The 23850-nt window shown below is 35.5% G+C and overlaps 1 protein-coding gene across 1 annotated transcript in view; it reads right to left on the reverse strand.

Moving 5' to 3' along the window:
* Positions 1–240: 240 nt before the first annotated feature.
* The window catches only part of LOC308223096 (neurabin-1-like), a gene marked incomplete at both ends in the record, with an annotated part of 42272 nt that continues 18662 nt past the window's right edge, over positions 241–23850 (reverse strand). The window contains 12 exons of the mRNA XM_080621742.1: positions 241–408; positions 1772–1960; positions 6600–6716; positions 12383–12578; positions 13165–13236; positions 13626–13710; positions 16275–16608; positions 17361–17512; positions 18356–18539; positions 18620–18716; positions 20333–20562; positions 22330–22383. Of these exons, the coding sequence (XP_080477868.1) occupies positions 241–408; positions 1772–1960; positions 6600–6716; positions 12383–12578; positions 13165–13236; positions 13626–13710; positions 16275–16608; positions 17361–17512; positions 18356–18539; positions 18620–18716; positions 20333–20562; positions 22330–22383 (1878 nt within the window). The remainder of the gene's footprint in view (positions 409–1771; positions 1961–6599; positions 6717–12382; positions 12579–13164; positions 13237–13625; positions 13711–16274; positions 16609–17360; positions 17513–18355; positions 18540–18619; positions 18717–20332; positions 20563–22329; positions 22384–23850) is intronic.

Here is a 23850-nt window from a genome sequence, read left to right on the forward strand (position 1 = left end):
TAAGGCAGAAAGTTAAATTATTGTCTATTAGTACAGGCAGAGTCAACTAGGAATAAAAATACTGAAAACATTTCATTTCATTGGGTTGTAATGGGGAGGGACCATAATTAAAAAGTAAAAAACCACCTACCATGTGAAACTGTTGCACTTTCCCTCCTCCCTCAATTATACAATTATATACAAATCTGCTGAACTTCCTCAAGATGAAGCAAGTCTGCACTAAAATAAAACAGGGTCATTTTAGCAGCTTGATTCAAGACTGGTTACCACTCTGCCGGTCTTGCGAACTTCTCTCTCCTTCCTTTGAAACTTTTCCTTCTGCTTTTCCAGTTTTTCTTGTGTTTTTCTAATATCCTTAATTTTTTTCTTTATTGTTGATCGGTCATTTTGACTGGAAACTCCCAAAGCCTTTTGGGGAGAAAAAAAGAAAGAAAAATACTTTATCATTATTTTTTCCAACAGCGCTGTCAACAGTGTGTGTGTGTATGAACAGTTTAGGAAAGTGTTACTCATTTTGCTGCTAGACAGCCTATATATTTGAAAAATAACAGCCTCAAGAGCATTGTAAATGATCATCTGGGTTTCAAAGTAAGTAAGGAAACCAGGGCCTACTACTATTGTGAAATAACAGCTTCTTGTTGCATTTTATAAACATGTAGACACCTGGTAATTTCCAGCAAATAGCACACGAAGTAGTAGTGTCAAAATATTTTTCTCTTTTCGTACAAGTGGAATTTATATTCGGTAACTACTCTTTGATTTTTAATGTTAAGGACTTTAAAGTATTATTAAAAAGTGTATCCCAAGGTAAACAGCACACACTGATTTCTGATCAGCAGGTGGCAGTACCCGATTCCAAGTTACACACAGCACTCGATCATGCTCTATGGAACGCTGAATGGCATTACGTATCAACACCCAAAGTTCCCCACAGTCAGTCATTTGGTAGACCATTAACGGGTATTTCATATGTCCAAGGAAATATTTATCTAACAAAATACAGGACATTGTGTGCACATGTATTCTAAAATGCAGGTATATTTTGGAGGCTGAAGCTAGACACTTTCCCCCCCCTCCCTAAAACACTCAAAACCTACTACAGATCATTAATAATTTGCCTTATGCCAGAATATATAGACCAATAAGCCTCATTTTAGTCACACATCTTGCCTGCCCAAAATGCAGCCCGATAATCTAACAAGAAAGAAAAACTGAAAGTTTACTAGCACTGCGAGGGTATACATACCACACAGCTTTTCCAGAGGTAAAATGGCAAGAAAAGGCTCAAAGAAAGATTTACACTAGATTTTTTTTTAAGCAGGACTAAAATCAGAAAACATTTAAAAGGTCATCAGATAGGATTTTAGCCTTCCCAAGGAGCAGATGTGAAAAAACGATATTGCTAAAACTGGATCCTGAATTTCTGTGCATTTGGAATGGCTGGATCTTGTTTTCATATGACCTCATGCCAAGACTGAAGACATATATATCAGGCCCATTTAGGGAATTACACTTACTTTGATTTCCTCAAGATACAAAAAAGGAAGAAATATTGTGTATTTTTATGAAAAAATGGCTAAAAATGGCTTGTCTTTAATTGTACAATCAATTACTAAGTTCTCAGCTAACTGTATCGTCTCCGTGTATTTAAAAAGCGAAACTCTAGCCCCTAAAAAGTCATTAAATAGGAAAATAGACTGTAAGGTTAAAAATATGTCTGAATAAGCAGTGAAATTCACAGTTAAAAATCTATCCTGGGATATTTACATACCTTTAACTTCTCACTGTCGAGCTGCATTAACTGCTGTCCATCTATGTTCATAGCTGTGAACTCTGTAATATACTGCTCCATGTTCATTCCCATTAACCAGTGGCATACTTGCTGGGTGGTCCATTCAGAAATAGGTCTACTGTGCCATTGATTTTGCTTTCCTGTTGTTGTAAATTCATCATCTAATGCCTAACGAATCGAGAAAAGTCACTGTGAGCAATGTTTTACTTGACTATATATTGAATTCCAGGTGCCAATTGAGTTTGATTTACAAAACACACTCTTAAACATACTTTAGTGCCAAAAGTACTTAAGTTCTTGAGATCACAGCTTACAGCCAGTTTGCCTAGGAGTATGCTATAAACAAAAAGACACAACATTCAACACAAACTTAAGTCAGAATTAAAGAACATAAATGGTTTTCTCTAAGAAATTATATAGCAAAGCATTAGCTTACATTTGATGCATTCCAACAATGAAGAAGGTTCCTCAGTTAGTTGGTTAAGATAGTTCAATCCTAATGTTATATACTGCCCTACACAGCACCAAGGAGAATCAAGTAACACTTCAACTGTGTTGCTGATTAATGGTAAGTAAAGGAAATCCAGAACAAAAGCAACTCTAATAGTTAGTAAATCTGGTGACTGTTCCAGCTACAGTTTTACTAAATTTGGTACATTTCTAAAAATAGATTACTGTGTATTCTTTCATCTAATGCCATCACATCAACATTTTAAAGGGTCTGTCTAGTAGAGGGCCATTTCAGAAACATAAGAGCTTGTGGCCTTCCACTGAAAGTACACTTTGTGAGTGCACGATGCTTTTGAAGCTCCCTCAATTTCAGCTGGCTTCTGAGGGGAAAAAGGTACTGCTGTTCATCCTGAAGCACTCTATGACTTCGTTACAAAAGAAAAGCCACATAAAACAGAGCTCAGTGTCTGTACAGAAGAAATTCTAGGTGTGATACTTAAATCAGTAACATCAGAGTCACCTGAAGTTTTATTAACTATCCAAAATGATTGAGTACAGGCTGCATTAGACTTGCAGACTGCTCCACTAGGCAGCTTCCACTATTTATCAAAGATAGCTGCAGAACAGCAGACAGTATGTCCACTTTTTAAAGCGAGCTTTAAGCATGTCATTTGTAAACAGAAAACATAGAAATAAGCATCTTCCTAGTGATGGATCTGGGACATGACCCTTGTAAAGTTCCAGATGAACAACTACAGCTCCGAATGGGAGAGATCTCTAAAAATCCAACTCCCTTGATGGAAAATTTGAAAGAGTTGATTCAATGTAACAAAATAATTCTGGTGACTGCAAGTGAAAGATAGCAATACCTAGCTAGGCTTGTCGCATGATCTGATAACTGGATCTGAGAGCACAACATAGAACACATGTATCGGGTGAAACAAATACAATTTTAAATTTCTGCTATATCAGAGGACTGTAAGTAATGAGAAATGGCTTTGCTTTCCTTGGTGTGTGAAACAAAAAGACAGTGGTTACATTAGGAGGTAGTGCGGTTAAGTAGGAACAAGTCTGTAGAGCAGAAGAGTTTGTGCTGATGTCCTAAAACACATACTACAAGCATTTTCACAGATTTTTCACTTCCAAATAGCCCTGGTATGGTCACACACACTCAATGGCCACTAGCAGCTGGAATGTGCTCCAACAGTGTTCCTGGTACATCTGATTTGATTTCCAAGATAAATCACATTAAGACAAGACAGGACTGCCAGGAGATTTACTTCAAAAAATGAACTCCTAATCCACATTAAAATGCTTATGTACATATAAAGAAGTGTGAACACATCCACCTTCCTGATGTGCAGAAGAAGAGGAGCAATTTTCATAAAATAGCCACAAAGGGCTTTAGAAAAGGTTTTGCTTGAAGTGTTCTATACAGCATCTGTATGAAAACTGGGGCACAGTGAGTTTTCTATGCAAGGTATCAAGCTAGAGATGAGTACAGAGAAACAAGATTCACTGCAAGGATTATTAAAAGGAATTTCAAAATGCCAGTTTATTTTAAAACATTTTAGATAACAGTACTCTCCAATCTGATACTGTAATAGAAAATAGAGATTGGTAACTTTTAACTTTGTCTCATACTAGGCAAGCATTCATGGATAATACATTAAAAAGGGGACACTTTTTACATTATAAGTTTGACCTGTATCTCAGATTTGTGGCTGATCTATCAGCAGCCAGAAATACTAAATATATATAGCCACATGTGTATTTTTTTATATATATATTTACTATTACCCTTTGTGGGGGTGGTATGTGTATACGTCTCTCTATAGACATCTCCTTTACACTGGAAAACGTGTTAAATGCTGTATTCTGGTTGGAATTCACAAATTCTATTTCATCTGTGCTAGCCATGCAACAAGTTTGCTTCTGCAGCTTCAGAATGTAAGTATTTGAAGAAGGTGTACTCTTGTCAAAGAGGCCCAGATTCATTCACTTCACCAAGTGAATGCAGTCTCCCAGCAAAATCCTGGGGACTCTCTGCACCAGTTCTCCCAAGCAGCAAGGATTAGAGCAGCTAAAAGATATGTCATGGAAGACTTCCAGAATGAGCTAATAATTCTCATCTATGCTTTTCAGCATTATCAGTTGCTTACAAACTCCTACTTCATATTGGTAAAGACACAACTCTAAAACCAGATGAAGCTGTACCAAAAACTGAATTGGTGTTGAAACACTTGAACATCACCTCACAGAAGTGAACAGGAAGATATTTAATCCTGTGCAATTTGAATTTTTCACACCTGAAAGTACTTGGGTTGTTGTTTTTTTTTTTAAGAATATGAATAGGAAAGTGGAAAGTGTAGAAGAATAAGGTGAAGAACACTGATTTTATGAGTAATTATTGATCATTAAATAACACATCTACATATTTTTTTCCAGTCCCCTACTGTTCTTCCAGAGACAGAATGACTGTCCCAAGCTGGCTGTACATCAGAGTTACAGTCCCCAAAAAAGCCACGGCACACACACATACAAAAGATCAGCTTCAAATTCAGAAAGCAGAACCAAAAGTACTTGTAAGATGTGGAAGAATAAGAAAACCATGTGCTGCTGCATAAAAATCCAGATGATTTTAAAGCAAATGCAGAAATACTGAAGACTCTGAAGATAAAAATATAAACTCCAAGAACACACCAATGCCATCACACCATTTAACAGATTAAAGGAGGGTTAACCAGCTAGCCTGCTAACCTGTGAGCGGAGGTCTCTTTCCAGGATTTGTAGGGCAAAACGCTGTAATGCCACTCCTTTGAAAGCAGGGGTTATGTGGGCTAGCATGATCCCTGGATGGGTTCATAAATGCCCATCAAAAAACAAGCACCAGGTAGAAAATTCTACTTGCGAAGAGCCTAAGTTAAGGATTACTATGATTGCTTTCTTTTTCCTAGAACTCAATGTATTGCACTACTAAATCAAGAAACCACAAGAACAGAACTACTTCCCTGCACATATACTGCTTTCCAAAAGAGAAACCAGCTCAGAGATATTTATTATTAACCTCAGAACAGACCCTGATAATCAATATAATTACTGAAAAGGTACAACTTTCTCTTGTCATATGTATAAGCAACGTGAATGAGAGATAACACTAGAATCTGACTAATCTATAACAAAAAAAAGCTCAAATCATCACTTTACATGTGCACAATTAATGACAGACAACTTTTGTTTGAATTTTAGAATCAGAAAGTTGTAACGTTGATCAAAGAACAACAGTCAAGAAGATATTAAGGTCTGTTAAAATCTTAATGACTTCTACTGCCTGAAAGTTTTAGAAACACATGTTCCGTTCATGAACCATTCTATTCAAGAAACAGCAGGGAGTACTTGCAATGGTAGATTTAATGAAACCAGAGGAACTCCAATTAGTATCTATGACAGTCATCTCTGATAAACATCTTCAAGATATTAATCCACTACTGAAACCTGTAATCCAGTTATATGATTTTTGACACCCGATTTTATGTTAGTATTTCTATTGTAAAACTGTTCTGACTTCCTATATATTACTGGAATACTTTAAGATTTTCACCGAAGCCTGGTTTGAGATAGTAAATAACAAACCCCCACATTCATGAATCACCATGTAGTTTTTTCTTCAAGCATTATCACTATCAGTTTGGCAAGCCCTCCAACTCATTTCTGGAAGATGACTGTTCTGACTTTAATGACTCCTCCTAGGCTATAATGGATTTAATCTATAATGATGCACACGAGTCAAACATTGCATGAAACAACATCTCAGAATGTTACCGAAGTGTAGACTTTAGGTTTCAGCTGTAGCCAAAAGAGCAAGTTCTCCAGGGTAACGACCACTGACCTTCAGGTATCTAGTTTCTACTTACATATCAGAACCATTATAGTCTGTCTTTTTATCTTGCTTTTTCTTTTTCCTTTTGTTTGCTTTTACATAGATGAAATTTTATGGCAAGACAAACCCGCACAGATATGAAGGCAAGGTCAAAAACACTGCAGTTTTCGTTCACCCAGGAAGTTGCTTTAAATTAGTGGAATAGAATGGTGTTAAAATTAGAAACTGCAATTTGATCAGAAAGAGTTAATTCCAACTGCTACACTATAACTAGGATCAGAATACAAAAGGCTGATAAGGCATCTACTAGTCAGTATCCTTAGTTCAGTAACAACTCCTGATTCTTTACAGTGTTCTTCAACATTCAAATATGGAAACAGCCATCTAGTGTCACATTACACACATCTGTTTCTATTAAACATGCTGTAGTGTGAACAACAACATCAACAACACACATATACACACTTTGAAACTCACCTCATTTGAAGAGAAGGTTAAAGTGTGTGAACGACCTGACAGATTTGGCTCTGTCACTAACCCTGAAAGTTCACAACTTGGCTTGCTATGGTATGTGTCATCTATGACAACTCTACTCTGCAAACAAGTGGAAATAACGTTTTATTAACTCACTCTTTGGAAAAGCAAGTCATAAGGTGACATTCTAGTATTTTTTTGTTAAAAAACAAAAATAAACCAAAGTACAATTTAGTTATCTTTAGATTACATATGAAAAGCACTCATGACATCAAGCATCTGACTTGTTCTTGTTAAATTAATGAATTCAAGAACACAGTAACAGATTTAAAGCAATATCCCCAATAAGAGCACCTTGTGTGGAGAACTGGTCATAACCCCAAATGCCGTTTAATACACAAGGAAATACATGTGGTTACTTTTTCAGCAGGCATACCACATTCGAGGAGAAGCAATTTAAGACTTATTTGCTGGAATTATTCATACTGAGTTTGTATTCCACTCAAACCTACACGAGTACTATGAATGTGCTTCAGAAGGTGCTGTTCTGTTGGTGAGATAAAGATCAGTCCTAATTGTTTACTGTCATTAAGATTCCCAGGGCACAGAAGTGCCCCCATAAATTCCAAAGTTTCTGAAACAAGAGCTAGGTTTAGACTTCATAGTGGCCCATTATCGAACCACTGCAGTCAACAGAGAAACGAATAGGCTGTCCCTGCCTAACACACATTGAGATTTGGAACAGCAAGGAGCTTTCAGAAGCTTGCAGATCAGGGTTCAAACTAGTTCATGAATAGAGAATATGGAGCTTGCCTAAGGACAAGCTTTCCAAAACTTTAAATACTGAGTTAAGATATTGTATTGCTGTTCATTTTAACAGCTTTGATGAGGGTGGTGAAGCACTGGGACAGGTTGCTATAGAGGTGGTAGATGCCCCATCCCTGGCAGTATTCAAGGCCAAGTTGGACGGGGCTCTTGGCAATCTGATTTGGTTGAAGATGTCCCTGCTCACTGCAGGGGCACTGGACTAGATGACCTTTACAGGTCCAACTCAAATTATTCCATGATTCAGTTTTGAGGTGGCTGCATTTGAGGCACAGAATCATGTAATCTGAAAATTACCTTGATATAAAAAACACCACATAGATGTAAAATATCTTTAGAAGAATTTTTATAATAAATGGACTGTATTAAGCTATATAAAATCTTTATAGCTAAAGTACCAAATAGTGTAAAAACAGTATGACAAAGCTGAATATTTTAGAAATTCAGCAATTATTTCTATGTCTTTACAAAAAATGGTTTAACACTGTAAATCTACAGAAATTATGTAGTTTGACAGCCTGAACAAATTATTTTCAAAATAGAACACTCTTACGAAATGAAAGATTTTAAAAAATTTATTCTTTTAATAAATTACTATTATATTTTTTAAAAAACTAAGAAATTAAAGTTCAGGTTAGAAATATGACTAATGTAAGAACTATCATATTGAAAGAATGTAAAATCTTCATAGCATTTACTGTTTACATTTAGTTATTACACTTAGTCTGTGTTTAAAGGAAGCTTTTGGATCTGTATGCCTGCCTTTGCATCTAAAAAGCAGCAGGATCTAGGTTCAAACTTACTCAGCGGCCACTACATGCACAACTTCAGGCAGGTTACCTGAGCAGCTTATGACTGAAGCTGAAGAATACAAAACCTCCCCAGATGCTACACCTGAAAACTTAACAGCAGGTTTGGTAAGAAAATCCTCCTAAAGAATACCAATGTATGTGTTTCACAGAATATTTTCCAGTTTGGTTACCTCCATTTCCAACTCAGATCCTGACCTCTACATTATTTTTCTTTAGTGAGTAAAAAATAACTCTGCCAAAATCATGCCTCCTACTTTTACCTTTCTAAAATTTATTTCTCAGCACTACCTTGTGTTGTCTACAAACAGTAAGAAATTATTTACCGTAATTTTCTCTATGTGTCTAATCAAGTAACCATACTTTATAAGGATGCCATACTATATCCCTATATGCATAAATAATTTGAGATCCTAAATTAAACTGATGTTACAGACATTTTTCTTCAGTAAGTGATGCTCCTATAAGTTACTGAACTTAGAACTACGTTTTTGCAGTTGTATTCACTGAGTACTTCTGTATTTGTGTCCTTGATTTAAACTTGATGTTCTTGTTTAAACTTGATTTCAGTTTAAACTCAACTTTAAATTTTGTTCTGGCCTTGGGTTCAGGGTGGATACTTGATCTTTGCAGTCCCTTTTTCCTCTAAATTACTGCTACACATTTCTAATCTTAAGAGAAAAACCAAAACCAAACCAAAACCACAAAACCAAAAAAACCCCAAAGAAACAAAACAAAACAATACCCAAGGAAAAATCCACCATAAACCAACAAACAAAAAAACCCCAACAATCCCAACCCAAAGCACAACTTGAGTTTTTCTGCTACTTTTCATAGGGTGGTACTGTACATAACTGAAAAACGGAGTTCTTATTGCCCATGTAGATTATTTTATAAGTTACATTATATTTTAGGTGCTTATTCAGTCTTTTAGATGTAAAAGGTATTACCAGAAACAACAGACTACTTTGTCCATCAACCTATTCTCCAACTAATTTCATCCCAAAATGAAAATCTATTCAGGAGCTTTTCTTTCAGCTACCCTCAGTTCATTCCTTCTACCTTTGTAGAGCAATCAAGGGCAGTTCAGAAACAAAGCGGTACAAAAAAAAATACAAAAAACAAGCAAACAAAAAAAAAAAAAGGAATAAAAAAGACAGGATGCTATTAGAGAAAAATATTTAATGAGACTTTAGAAAAAAATATGAGGAAAACATAACCAAAAGTAAAGCATGTCAGCACCAGCTGTAACGTTTTCTCCTCCCCCCTGCTCCTATTTGGTTTAAAGAAGTAGTACCTTCCTTTTAAGGATTGAGAGCCAGTTGCAAAGATTTTTTTTATTCTGGAAGAGCACAGAATTCAGATAGAAGAGGTTTTATAGGTATGCTTCCTAAGGTACTAGGATATAAACAGTTTACATCCCAGTGCTCTTCCTTGCAGCTAAAATTAAACACTGCATACACCTAAATATGGGTGGCATGTACGTGTTTGCATTGTATCAATGGGACTAAATGAAGCAGTAGATTACGTAAAGGGCCTAATTTACAAACCGTGTAATTTAGAAATCTCATAAGGCTGAACAGTCTGCAAAACTCAGATCACAAGATTTTAGTTCTTGTGTTTCCAGCTTTCACAAGGAACAAGAAGTTGATTCATTAGTTTGCCAAATTAGAAGTTTAAGACTAACTTCAGTATCATTTTAAGAAAATAAAAACCTTCTAGGTATCATAATTTTGAAACGCAAATTTTGCAGAAACAGAACCCACTTCAAATTTAATTCCTTACACCAGCAATATTAAAACTCAACTACAGAAATTATAGACAATGCAAAAGGCTCAGTACAAAAGTTAGAGATTTTTACATGACAAAGTTCTTATGTTAGGGCTTCTATTTTTACCTGCTCTTTAAGAAACATTTTCACCTGATCATATGGGATACTACAGACATAAAAGCAATACATATTACGGAGTTAAAGTCAACAAAAAGAAGCATTCTTTCTTTAAATTCTGGGAAGATGATTTTGTCCCTGTTGTTATGTTCTTTTAGTAACAAGACTCACTGCTGAGTGGTCAAGCACAGTTCTTTTTCAGTTTTAATGTCTTTTCATAGTGAGGTTTACCAGTCTTGTTATTGTAGTGCAAACTTAATGATCCACTGCAGGTTAAGATCTACAAAGATTAGTCATTCCAAGCAGTAGCTACTGTCTCATTACTGTCTTTATAAAAGACCCCAAATGTTGCAAAGTAAAACCAGCTTGACTTCAGAAAGCTTGAGTATGGTTTTAGGATTAATTAAGGTATGAGAACATGTTGTTTAACAGGGTCAGCTTTCTACCATTTTATAAAGCAGGAAGACAGTTGAAGACTTGTATATTCTTCCAGCTGCTGGTTTGCAACTGGCACTAAAGAAAAGAGCAGTGAACTGCAATTACATACTGGAGCATGAGAAGGAAACAAAAAATAAAACAGTAGGCAAGAAACCAGCTGGAAGGTTAAAGTGATAATCAACTTAAATGTACAATGATGACAAGAAAAGGCTATTATTTCAAGACAACATGGAAAGGAAAAGAGCATCAAATCTGGTAAGATCTATACCTTTTTGACTGCCAAGAAAAGCATCTATATAAACATCATTAAGGGGTGCTTAAGCACATTATGGGAACTTATAGTAGAAATGCAAGTGGGACTTCTACTATGCTCAGAAAAATTATTTGAATCAGAGAAAGGATGAATGAAGTGGGGACAAATGGGTTCTTCTGAAACAAAGACTTCGAAAGCTAAACTAATGAATGTTTATCTATACAGAAAACATCTCTTGGTAACTTTGCTATAAGCCTATTAGGAGATCAGTCATGCACTCCCATTTAATCAAAAATTGTACCAATTTGTATGCATACCCTCTTCAACATGGATCTTGCACTCCCAAGATCCTTGGGTTATTTACCCAAGAAACATCTTTTGGTCACTGCATGCTTCAACAGAAGCAAACAGCATAGGAGCTGTAAATGCATAAGACTGACACATAGTGGACAGTATTCTGTAAAGTGTTAGTGTACTTCAGAGATTAAAAATTTCTACTCAAGTTCCTGTGCTATGGTAAGCGGTTCTAAAACCACTTTACAAACTTTGTGTGCAGACAGCTTACTCCCATCATAGGGACTGTAAATTAACACTAAGAAAACAAAACGTAATTTAACAAATTGCCTTTGCAAATTGTCAGTGACTTCATGGACTACAACTCGGAAAGTTTCTCTTCTAGACTTGTGACTCACTTCTCTTTAACAGGACAGAGAAAAAGGAAAAGGTGGAAGGGTATTTTAGACAACCAAAGTGAAAAAAAAAAAAGTGTGAAACTCAAAAATAGCTTTCAAGGTTACTCAAATAGCTATAATTTGACAAAATCCAAAGGAAACAAGAATGGGGGTAGGTTAGTAAGATTGTTAGTAACAGTCTTACACTGAAATGGGTTTTAACAAACTATTTAGACAGCACATTTCTTACTTTTTACAGCCATTACTTTCCAATAGTTTAAACTGTGAAGATGGTAACTTTATGATTATAGACTGAACTGTTTAGTCTCCTTCTTAAGACTTGGTTACAAGGCTTTAAATTACTAGAAGGCTATCTCTTACTCAGAAGCAGTTGCCTAGAAGACACATCTCTTGGCTTTCAATACTAAATTTGTTAATGAAAACCATCCACCTGTTTGGCACTTCACCCCTACATATCAGTACGGCACGAGGTAGTTGGCAAACTGCCTGGGAAGCTGACCTCTATTTATGTACACTTCCTCCAAGTATTAGACTATATCACACAGGTAAAAAGATTTGGCTTTTAAAATTATGCTGTCCTAAAGCTAGCATTACCTTTAGCATTATAAACCAGTGAAATAACATACCCTGTGACTGTTCCCTAGATGCTATTCCAGCCTGAATAGCCTCCACTGATGCTTCAACTGAACAGGAGGGAATGAGAACACTCACACAGTTTCTGCTTGTGAGGGCTGTGAAGCCTCAGCCTTCTGCAGCACTGTTTGGAAGAGGGGATGTGGTCAAGGACTAAGTCAGCAAGCTTCCACATACTAAAGCCTAATATTTTTACTTTATCAAGATGTAATGCTTAAACATTCAAAGCACAAATTAGTCATCTTTACCTTGCTCTTATTCTTCTCTTGACCGTGTTCACAACTGTCTTGCCCACTCTGAGCGAAGTGCGAGCTGCTACTAGAAATCTGAGACTCCTTGTGGCTATCTCCAAACCAAGAGAAAGGCATGCAAGTAGGAACAGGGGAATCTGAATCGGATGCAGACAGATTGTTGCCCGAGTCATCCAACAGCTCTCGGGAACCTCTGAAATAAGTAGATTAAATTGTGGTTAAACAACAAACCACCTCACCCTGTCCCCAGACACACAACCCACGCACAATACAACAAATTTGAAACACACACCACTAATTCTTATCCTTTCCATAGCACAATTGATAATTACAAAGAAAACAATTCTTGCCTTTAAATTGCCATCCAAAATAATTTGAATTATTGAACAACACAAATTTAAGTGTTTTTGCAGATATTTCACACAATTTAACAATTTCAAATAATTTGCTAATTTAACTCAACATTAAATTAACTCAACATTAATCTTCCTAAGCAAGATACAGTTTTTGTATTTAAGATAGGGCACAAAGAGTTAATCTTCTGAGCCACTTTAAAATGTAACCCAGTTTTATTGTTTCCTCTATACTATTCTACGTATTTTTCTTTATTCAGGAGATTAGAAGCTCACTTCCATATCATCTTATCAATCATCATATTCTACCACTGTTATACTTGAATGTACTTTAAAGTCAAATAGTAATGATAATTTTAAAACAGATACTTAGGTTAAAATCTTTAGGAATACATCATGTATGTATTAAACAAACAAAACAACTACCTGCTATCCAGAGAACTTCTTAGGTTTTCTTTTTCGTGTTTCCTGCCCTTGCCTCCAGATTTCCGTAATCCACTGAAGTAAAAAAACCCCACAATTTTCATAAAGCATTTACATTTACACAGTGTGACTTTTTTTTAATTAATAAGCTAGTTTCTACATTGATTCCAGCTGTTACAAAAAGCCACATTTAGGTTGTTGTACAAAGCACGATTTTACTGATTATGCACGTAATTAAAAAAAAGTACTGTCACTCATCTTTTACTCAAAAACCATGACAGAATTATGCAAGTACTTCCAAGGACCACATATAATCAAAATAAACACTAAAAATGCTCAAGAGCTATTGTGTATTCAGATAAAAACCAGAGAACCCCAGGAAATTCTTTGAGGGAAAACATGATACTCTCCAAAAGGAACATTGAAACCCATTTGTTTCCAAATGAACACAAACAAAATCTCACCCAAAATCTGGAAATCTCCTTTTGGACTTCCCTGATGATGTTCCTTCATTTGTTTCTACTGTCCTATCTTCATTCTTCTTTTCTTCTGCTTTTCATAGTGGGGTGAAAAATAAAAATGTTATTCTAAAAAGATTTGCAAGTTTCAAGTAATTCTGATGATGCTTGTAAGTAAATAAGATACTAAATTATGAGTAACTTAAACTTGCATTCACACATGCAGATACTAACTGAAAATACTACAGCCATATGAAATAAGTTGTTCTCAGGGCATCTTCCCATCATTCTGGCTGTGCTGTACCATTGAAAAATGGCAACACAACAGTTACTTATGACTGATCAAAAATATTGTTTTTGATAAACAGTAATTCTATACCGTCTACAGAAAGAGAAAACATACCACAGCATTTTGCTTCAGTGAATTAAACCAAAACGTAGTTTAAGATAGGTTTATGAAAAAGTACCTCTTTCTTTTGCAAAATGTCAACCTTAAAATACACCAACTAGGTAACCAGTATAAATAAGGTGCTTTAAAGAAATCCAGTTTCAAAGGAACAGCTGAGCAAATACAGCATTCAACTGTCCTTTACTACGCTTCAAGTATTATAAGATGTTCCTTTTGCATTTTTTTGTGGTTCAGTAGCTAGCCCAGCTAGCTAATTGGAACATGGGCTACAAATGCAAGGTGCTATCCAGTAAACGTGCTGAAACAACATGATAGCCAGTACCTAGAGAACAGACAGATCCTAATAAACCAAGTTTCTTGGAAATAGTATATAAAATGCGACTATTCTGCAGAAATAATTGGGACTTTGAAGCTCCTCCAAGACTGTTGCATAACTAAGCTGCCTATGAAAGAGATGAAGCCTGCTTTTTGTGAGACAAAGTAGGTTTATAAGCTCTGTCTTCAAGATGACAACTGACATCAAGTAATGTACACAGATGCCTTCAAGGATCAGAAAGAACAAAAATCATGTTCACTACACAAAACTGAGGGCAACTATCAACACCCATCACCTTTCCTGAAACATATAAATGGTTATCATAAATTTTACCTGCTGGACAGTCGGGAGAGGTTTCCTTCCCTCCCCCCTTTTTTAATATCTGCTCAGTAGTTTCTGATCAGTATTAGAACTTTATCTAATTAGTTAACCACTACTTCTAAAAATGTAACATCCAATAAATTATAACTACCAGTTAAACCGATTATTTTTTCTGTCAGCTTAAATACAAACCCGGAAGAATTAATTTTAAGACTGACATTTGTTTCCACATCTCTCTCCAGAAGAAGTATTCTAAGAAAAGGGGTAATTTCTAAATCGCAGTACAATAGGTTAAAGTACAGACTGATACATGAATGGATGGGAAGGTAATAGAAAGGATTATTTCAATGAAATAATAGGTAGACATTTAAATATGGTTAGAATGCAACAAGCTAGCATTTAGTGCCATTTTGCCTACAAAGAGCAAGCTTTCAATACTAATCCTCATCTTTGATGTACTGCATTAATTAGCTCTTCCAGTGACTGCCAATTTTAGGAAAATGTCTACAATGCTTTGTCCATCACCAGAAAAAATGTAGAAAAGAAAAATCACTTATATATGAAGTAGTTGCTTGGTAAATTGTGGGCGTTTTGGTTTTGGTTTTTTTACTAACAGAAGCTAGGGTAGAGAGTAGTTTTGTTTTAGACTACAGAAACACATAGAATGAGGAGAGTACAAAACAAATCCTGTTTTCAGGGTATTAAAAGAAAGGTTTTGTCTGAGCAGTACAGAAAAGACAGCAAATATAATCTGCTTTTATATATTGTGCTAGCTAACTAGAGGATATATCAAGCATTTAAAACATTTTATCTGATCCCTTTTTCAATTATACTTAAGAAAAAAAGCCAAATATTTCAACCAAATGATGATTAGTAGTGACTAAGCTGATTATAATACCTTCAACCTTTTCCTAGTGAGAAATATCCTAAGAGGGCAAGATGAATAATGCAGTAATTCCCGTAATATTCAGAATCCGTATCTTGTTTAAACACCTGTATAACATCTGGAAGTACAAAGTCAACACCGGGAATCAGGAAATCAGTCAGACTTACTCTCCAATATACTGTCACTTAAGAGGCTAGTGTTCTGCAAAAATGCCTTAGGACCTTTACTGGTTATCCACAGTCAATTACTTAGCTCCCCTTTAGTTTATGTCAAGGCAACCATTTAGACTATCTAGATTTATAGGTCTGAGCTTTTACTAAACTGATTTAGACTTACTCTTGTCTATACTTTTTATTGAAACAGCATTTATTTTGGAGGCATCTTTTAGATTCTTGGTGCTGTAAATTATTTCAGAAATGTTGAGCTTTTGTAGAAATTTGGTAATGAACTTGTTGCAGATGGAGGAATTAAAAGGATAAGCTTATTTTCAGAACATACTACTACTACTTACTTTCAATAGGTAAAAATAGAATACAATGAACTTACATTTTGATAACTTTAAACTTTCTTGAAGAGTTAAGAACTGGTTTTAGAACAGGTAATTAGTTCTGTAGTCAATTCACTTTCCCTCAAAGTAGTCTATTGTTCAATAATAATTTCTATCCAAAATCTGTAATACTTTAGCCCAAAGGATTAAAATAATAATAAACTCTTAAGTTTTACCCTTGGCTTCTTTGCCTTTCCCTTTTGCTTCTCTTTGCTTAACATTCTTGGAATACCCTTGAGGAGAATTTGGAGCCATCTCTTCAGGAGGAGGTGAACGAGTGGTAGTTGTGCTATTTTCACTGTTTGGTTTGTGTACTGGAGAAGAGTGTGTGGAAGCAGAAGGACTTGACTCTAGAGGACTTTCTGTGCTTTCTGTTTGTTCAAGCTTTTCACTCTTTCGATCTATGTCATCCAGGTGTGGGAGAGTTAATTTTTCACTTATTTCTAAGGTCTTGGTTAGGTACACAGAGGAAAGGTCTCTGTTGAGAACAGCATCTTCTGAATCCTCATCCTTCAACAAATACAAAAGTTATTTTATGACAAACATGACAGATAATAATTTACTATCTGATCTTCCACTAGATGTATGGATATACTGTACTACACACAAACTTACTCAGTTCAGAAAATTTTAAGTTACATACACAGATCTTTCTGCACATCCCAAATCATCTTTCTCCAGCCAAGTCAGAAATGTTCTGGTATATCTTGGCCATTCTAATTCAATGCAACCACTTTTTAGACTAAGTGAAGTAGCTCAGTCTTCTCCCTCTATGACAGGCTATTTCATATACTAACTATATACACCCTAATTAACCTGCTTTCCAGAAACACGCTAGAATATTTTATTTGTATACTTTTTGTGGGCTTAAATGATTATTTATGGAACAATGAAGCATTTCAGAGCGCTTACTTTTTGAAGAAATTTGTTAACTAACTTGTTTCAGATGAGAGAATTACATGATAGACAAACATATTTCACAACATACCACTGTAACTATACCAAAAGCTTTCAGTAAGTAGAAGCAGAACACAACAAGCTTGTGTGTTTCTTTGCTAACTTCAAATCAACATTTCCAGAAAGAACATATCAGAGATGACATGTGGTATGAACCCAAATAGGGTTTTTCATTTACAGCATAAAAATATGATGCTTTGTCACAGTCTGAATGAAGCACGGGCAACACTTAAAATTGCAAATACAGATAAAACTGAACATACTTTCAGGCTCCTGAATGCATAATTATCCACCAATATCGGTACCTGCAGATCTGCAGTCTGCTGTCCAGCCCCAAGTGATTCTTTCAGTTTTGATCGAGAAGGTGGCTGGCGTTTTACTTTCAAAGCAAGCTGAGCTTTTGCTTTGTGTGCGCTGGTGTCTAATCTGGGAGTATCCCCAACAAAAGCATCAAAATCTGCAACAAATATGTATTATTTAAAAAAAACCAAAAAGTCCAAAACAACTAGTAGGCAAATTCTCCAACCCACTGTTCAGAAAAATATTCAGAAGTTACATCACAATTATTTTACCTGTTAATCATTACTACCATTTCACTATGTGAAAATACCATTTTATATAATATTATAATATTTTAACATTATGGTAGCAATTTTATTTTTTTAATATATATTTCTATTCAATTTCTTCAAGAAAAAAATATCCATCAGATCAGGATATAATTGTATTATGGCTTGAAAATGGAATTTTACTCTCAAACAGGTGAGAATTTGTGCCCAAAATGTACTTTCCTGTCCTTGTTCTTTAAGACTTTTTAAAGTACATAAGCATCTACTACATCTTTTAAAAATGTCCTCCTTTAAACCACCATTGGATATTTTATAACATTCTAATTCTATAGAATTCTAATTCTAATTCTAATTCTGATTCTAGACATAAAATTACAAGACAAATTAAAAAGCAGCAAGTTTTGGTGTAAATCATAGCTTAAAATCAGTGGGATTTTAACTGACAAATCTCAGTGGTTTAGTCCCACTAATACTATCAGTTTCACTAACAGAGAACCTGAGGAACAGTAAAGATGTATCTCTCTCCACCTATCTCCTCTTTCGCACAGCATTTAAGAAATACATTACTACAAATACGGAAAATGTTGGGGGACCTAAACAAAAATATCCACACTTGTTCAGGTCAAACATTTACCCCGTCTGTAGGAAATAGCAAACAACTTCTTTTAACAACTACTACACATATAACTATTAATTTTTATTAAATGCAAATCAAAGATCCTATAACATACCAGAAATTAACATATCGGAAGAATTTAGTCTGTCTTCTGTTGATTCAGTTTCTTTTTCTTCTTTAGTCTTCAAATCTTCATTATATTGGCCTGGACTTTGACAGACATCTTCCAATAAACTGCCACCTCCAAACATATATGGCATTCTCTCATATACTTTTAATTTACTTTCAAGCTCTGAAATCTGCAAGAATTAAAATTCAGAAGTGAAATACAACTCTCTGAGAATGCAGAAGTCTATTTCAAAATATAATACTCCTTTACTTTTTCCTGATATACTCTCAGCTGTTCTGCATATTTCTGGTCTCTCTCTTCAAGTAGCCTTGAATGATCTTCTTCTTTTTTCATAAATTCTGTTTCTCTGGTGAAAAAAACGTACACATATATATGAAACAGTAACATACAGAAATGTAGAAAAATACATAGAAATACACACAGTTGCATTTACTAAAAAGCACTGTAAGCAATCATTGAAAAAAAATCAAGTCTCTAACGTATAACGTATTCATTAATCTTGTCAGGTCATAAAATGACTTACGTATTTGTTTGCTCTTACTGTCTTCAAAAGAAAATATATACGACATCACAATTTACTCTGGGCTGAAAAAAGGATGTGTTGCAACACTTTTACTACAATGTTACAACCATCTCTCAACCTTTAAAAGTGGCAAGTTGCATACACATTTAAAGCATGAAATATATGCATGACTGCAATCATTACATCTTAGACAAAGATATATCTCTTTTCCACAAAGATACATGCACACATGGTATTTTCTTTCCAAAAGCTATGCTAAACTTCTTTATATGAGAATAAGTTGCATTTCAAGTTTTTACTTGGTTAATCCTTCAGAAATTGCAGTGGCTGGTTTTACAAAAAGAAACAATGATTGCAGGAAGGAACCAAAAATAAAAGCTGCTTTTTTCCTGCAAGTCAGATGGAATAACATAAAAACACAGCAAATAAGCATAGAATATCTACACAAAATGCAAAAGCTTCAGAGACAGTCAAAGGACTAATGGGCATTTGCAATACAGCAAGGAAATGGAAACTAGCCTGTTAGCAGTCATTTTAACGTACTTTTGAGCTTCCATGTGGATAAGCTTGGGAGAAGAGGGGAAAGGAGACCTTTAAAAAGCTCACCAAAAAGTACTTGGAAAAATAACATTTCCCAATGTGGATTACAGACCTAAAGATAATGAAAACTACCTTTAAAAGTAAGTAGCAGGTGGAGATACTTAAGATACGAACCACCAAGATCAATGGTTGTGTTCTGTATTAACAAGATACTTCTACAAGTATTTTGCATTTAGCTCCTGTTTAGCTAAGAGGAAAAAAGGTAGAACAGACACCTGTATGACAACAGCCATACTGGATAAGCAATATTACCTGTACTAAAAATCTCAAACATGTTAACAGACCAAACATACTGTTTTCATGCTGCATTTTGATGGGCTAGGTACAAAACCCAAAACCTTAATTCTCAGAATTCCTTCTACTCCCCCTACAACTCCTAATTCAGACTGAATCACACGTATCTGGCTCTTATTACATATCCTTTGATGCCTACTCTATTTGGAACATCTAAGTTTGTCAAAACTAGAGGGTTTTTCCACAAACAGCAAAAGGTATTGCCAAGTACCTCATGCCAGATTTCAAGTAGTCCTTCCAAAAGTATAGACGTATTACAGTTTCTCAACTAAGTTGTTTTAAAAAATTGTTATTGAAATAGAAAATAATTTTTCCTAAGCTTAGAATCAAAAGCAGCAGCAAAATTTTTGAAGAACCTTTCCAGAAGGTGGTGACTTAAGGTAGGTAAGAATTCAGCATCTATAGCCCATTGCTTCCCTAAACTCTGACAAAATACAAAGAAAGTATGTTAAGCAAAACCTAACCTCAGGTATTGCTGTCAGTTTTCCCCATAATATACAAAACATACAAGCAAGAAACAGAACCTGGGATATTGGGGTACTTACTTTTGTTGATAATCTTTAAGCAGTTTCTTGGCCTTGCTGTATTTCTTTTCAAGGGCATCACATTGTTCTTGAGTTTCTTTAAGATGCTCGTTTACTGTTTTGCATAAACTCTGTGCCTCTAACCAGTAGGTCTCTAACTTCTTAATTTTCTCTTTGCTTTCATCTAAGTTTTGCTGAAGTTGGGCTCGACTCAGTTTCCATTCATTTTTTTCAGCTTCAACAATTTTTAACTGAAAAAATTGATACTTAAGGAATTAATCTAAACTAAAAGATGAAATAAAAACCAGCTGTTTATACACATTCAGGTAGAGAATAGCTAATAGCCATTAAACACTTATCTGTAATATTAAAACAAGACACTGAACTTTTAAAGAACTCTTATCAACTCTCCCAACCATTGCTAATCCAAGTAAGTTTAGAACTCAAACCCGAGAGTTTTCTACTGCTTCCTTATTAGTATTGCTTCCTTTTAAAGAGATAAAATGAATAAGACCTTTATTGTTACTTGTTATTGATTTATTCAAGACCTCACTACCTCTTTCTACCTCTGGAGAGGCCTATTTTGGTTACATGGGAACTGGAGATACAGGATCTTAACCTGTATAAGACAAGCTCCCTGTCCTACTACATTGTTACCAACAGTTTTTTGAACAAAACTAATGAAGCCAGCTGATCTTCCCTGGTACTCTTCTAGACATTGGTCTTCCTAATAAACTATGATGCATCCATGGTTTGCTTTCCTGGGGCTAATGCAGAAAACCACCAAACATTACCATAACAAAAGAAAGGGATAGAGCCCCTTCAGCTTGACAGTAGCCACATTATAAAAGGGAATGGTAACATGTGAAGTTCTCCAGGCCTTGCAGGAGTGAGCAGACAGGGTATCACTTAAGTATGTCCACACCTCCTTTGGGGACACCATTTACAGAGGAAATCACTGCTTTTGATGCCAGTTACGATCACTGCTGGTGGAAGAGAGATCCTGAAAGGACCAAGAATTTCTTGAATTAAAAATGGCAGAGTGAGTTGCACTAACACTAACATTTTAAATGTTTTTTAATAATCCAGATGGGCCAAATTTCAAGAATACTGCAAGGACAAGAAGCACTGTCAGAAACCAAAATCAGCACTATCATAAGAACACAAAGAAGTTTTGGTTGCTTGCTTCTCTACACTTGGAGCTCTGAAAGTTTGCAGAGTGCAAGAAAACCCCCAACAGATACTGTTATTCAAAATCATCACAATCTGCAGCACTGTTCCCTCCCCACTTGCTACCTGACCCCAGCCATGTGCTGCAATTTGTCCACTGAAGGGCAATGGAATAAAAGCATCAGCTCACCTACAACAAGTATTTCCAGAAAAAGGCACAGATCTCCATCAGTGGAAAAAGCAGCAAGAACAATAAACCCTTTCCCAGAGAAAGCTGAAGCGTTGAACCAATTCTCACAAGGAGGGGGGGGGGGGAATCCAAAAAAGCTGAAAAAGGCTCTCTCCCCAGAGCATGTCAGAAATTTGAGAAGGGAAAAAAGAGAAAAAAGATAACTTTCTGGTAACAGAAAGCTGGCCACGAACCATCGTCTGTTAAGTGCCAAGTCTATACTAAATAAGACAAGTTCTATCCACTGAAAACATTCTTGTATTTGTTTGGGAGCTTGTTTCATACAGTACACCATTATATTCAGTTCTACTCTAAGCAGTAATGCTGAAGCATTCATTTTATAATAGCACAGGGGAGATTTTGAGGTTGGGTGGGTTTTGTTGGGGTTTTTTTTGGTGGTGTTGTTGGGATTTATTTTATTTTTAATTTGAGCACAGCTTTTCAGTTTAGAAATGCCTGTCTAGCGTAACACACAGTACATAGAGCCTGAGGCTTAAAACAGATTGCTGCCTTCTGCATTCAGCCTATTCTTGGTAAAATTTGTAAGTTGAAATAAGAAAACCCAAACCAACCAACACCCTCTACTCCCTCCCAATAATAACATTCTCTGCAAACTTACTCTCTCCTTCAGCTGATTCACTTCAGCTATTGTTACTGCATGTTTCAATTGTAGCTGAAAAACAAACAAACAAATCATATGGACGCACACAAAATGGCATTTGAAATCCTAGTTTTAATTATTTGTCCATGATTTCCTTATGCTACAATAAAAATGGTTTGAGGAAGAAAGTCAACTTCTTTTGTCAATTACAGAACTGATCATGAGCTTTTATTAAAAAGTTGAACTCAAACCCAAAAAGTTCCATGGTATATTCTATTTGCTACAAAAATCAATTCATGACCACCTACAGCTAAAAATCCTACACTGCTGTATAGACAGTAAGAAAAGTGGGTAGGTTAATATAATATTTTAATGTGCCAAGACAATGAAAAAGCAGCAATATGCTATTGATGACAACCAGTACACAGACTCAAGTAAAATTTTACCAGTACTAAGTATTTTTACTTACCAGCACTTACAAATAAACATACTGGCTTTGTTCTAAAATTAAGCCTTGTATTTTACACCACAAATCTTTATAGGATTATTCAAAATAAAAGCTACACCTAAGCCAAATGTAAAGATTATCCTTAACATGTCTTAAGAAAACAGCGCAAGTGCAAAAGAGCACTTTTTTTGTCAACTATTAGTTAATTCTTCTATCTCCCTTTCCATCTGTAACCCTGGGGTGGTTGTTTTTGTTTGGCTGGTTTTTGTGGTTTTGGTTTGTGGGGTTTTTTGTTGTTGTTTTGTTTTGTGACACAGCATAGTGCATCAAACACACAGTAAAACGAATCCATGACTAGCCTTCATTTAGATTGTTAATAACAGCACAGTAACGATTCTAGCTGAGAATTTAATTGTATTCTAAGTAAATATAGCAATTATGAAAAGATGCTGTAGCCTGCTGTTATGCTTCCTAACCTATAAAAACTGTAAATGTTCTCTAGTGATCAACAGCCTGAAATGTCAACTTCGCAACATCGTTATCAAGAGATCAGACTTAAGGTCTCCAAAATATTGATCCTTTACTAAAATAAGCTCTTATATGCACAATGGCATCTGACAAAAGTTTATTTGCAGTATATTTTTTCCCTCCAGAGTGAAATGACAGGGACTTACATTTACCAAAGTAGCCCAGACCCCTAAACGCCACAGACTACACCACTTACATCCCCACCTAAATTCCACAGACCTGAATAAATCAAATGTGCCTATTTATAAAAACCTTGGGAAAAGGGAACCCAATTTTCCAATTACATTAAGTTGGGATTCACAGTCTGGAACGCCCTATTGGGTTTACAAACTCATTACCTCCAAAAAATACACCATAAAAAAACCCCAGAAGGCATCATCATTGAAAAAACCCTTCAAACAAAAAAAAAATGCCCATCTACAGAATAAAGTGCAGACTTCAGGGACTACAGCAAGAGATCAGCTGTATATTACTTGTCTTCCTGAAGAGCATCTAACAATCTTCCCGAAGAGCATCTAACAATCACTAGAGATCTGCCCCACCACGCTCCCCCCATAGCTAAA

The sequence above is a fragment of the Psittacula echo genome (genome assembly GCF_963264785.1).
Source record: "Psittacula echo genome assembly, chromosome: 6".
Lineage (NCBI taxonomy): Eukaryota > Metazoa > Chordata > Aves > Psittaciformes > Psittacidae > Psittacula > Psittacula echo.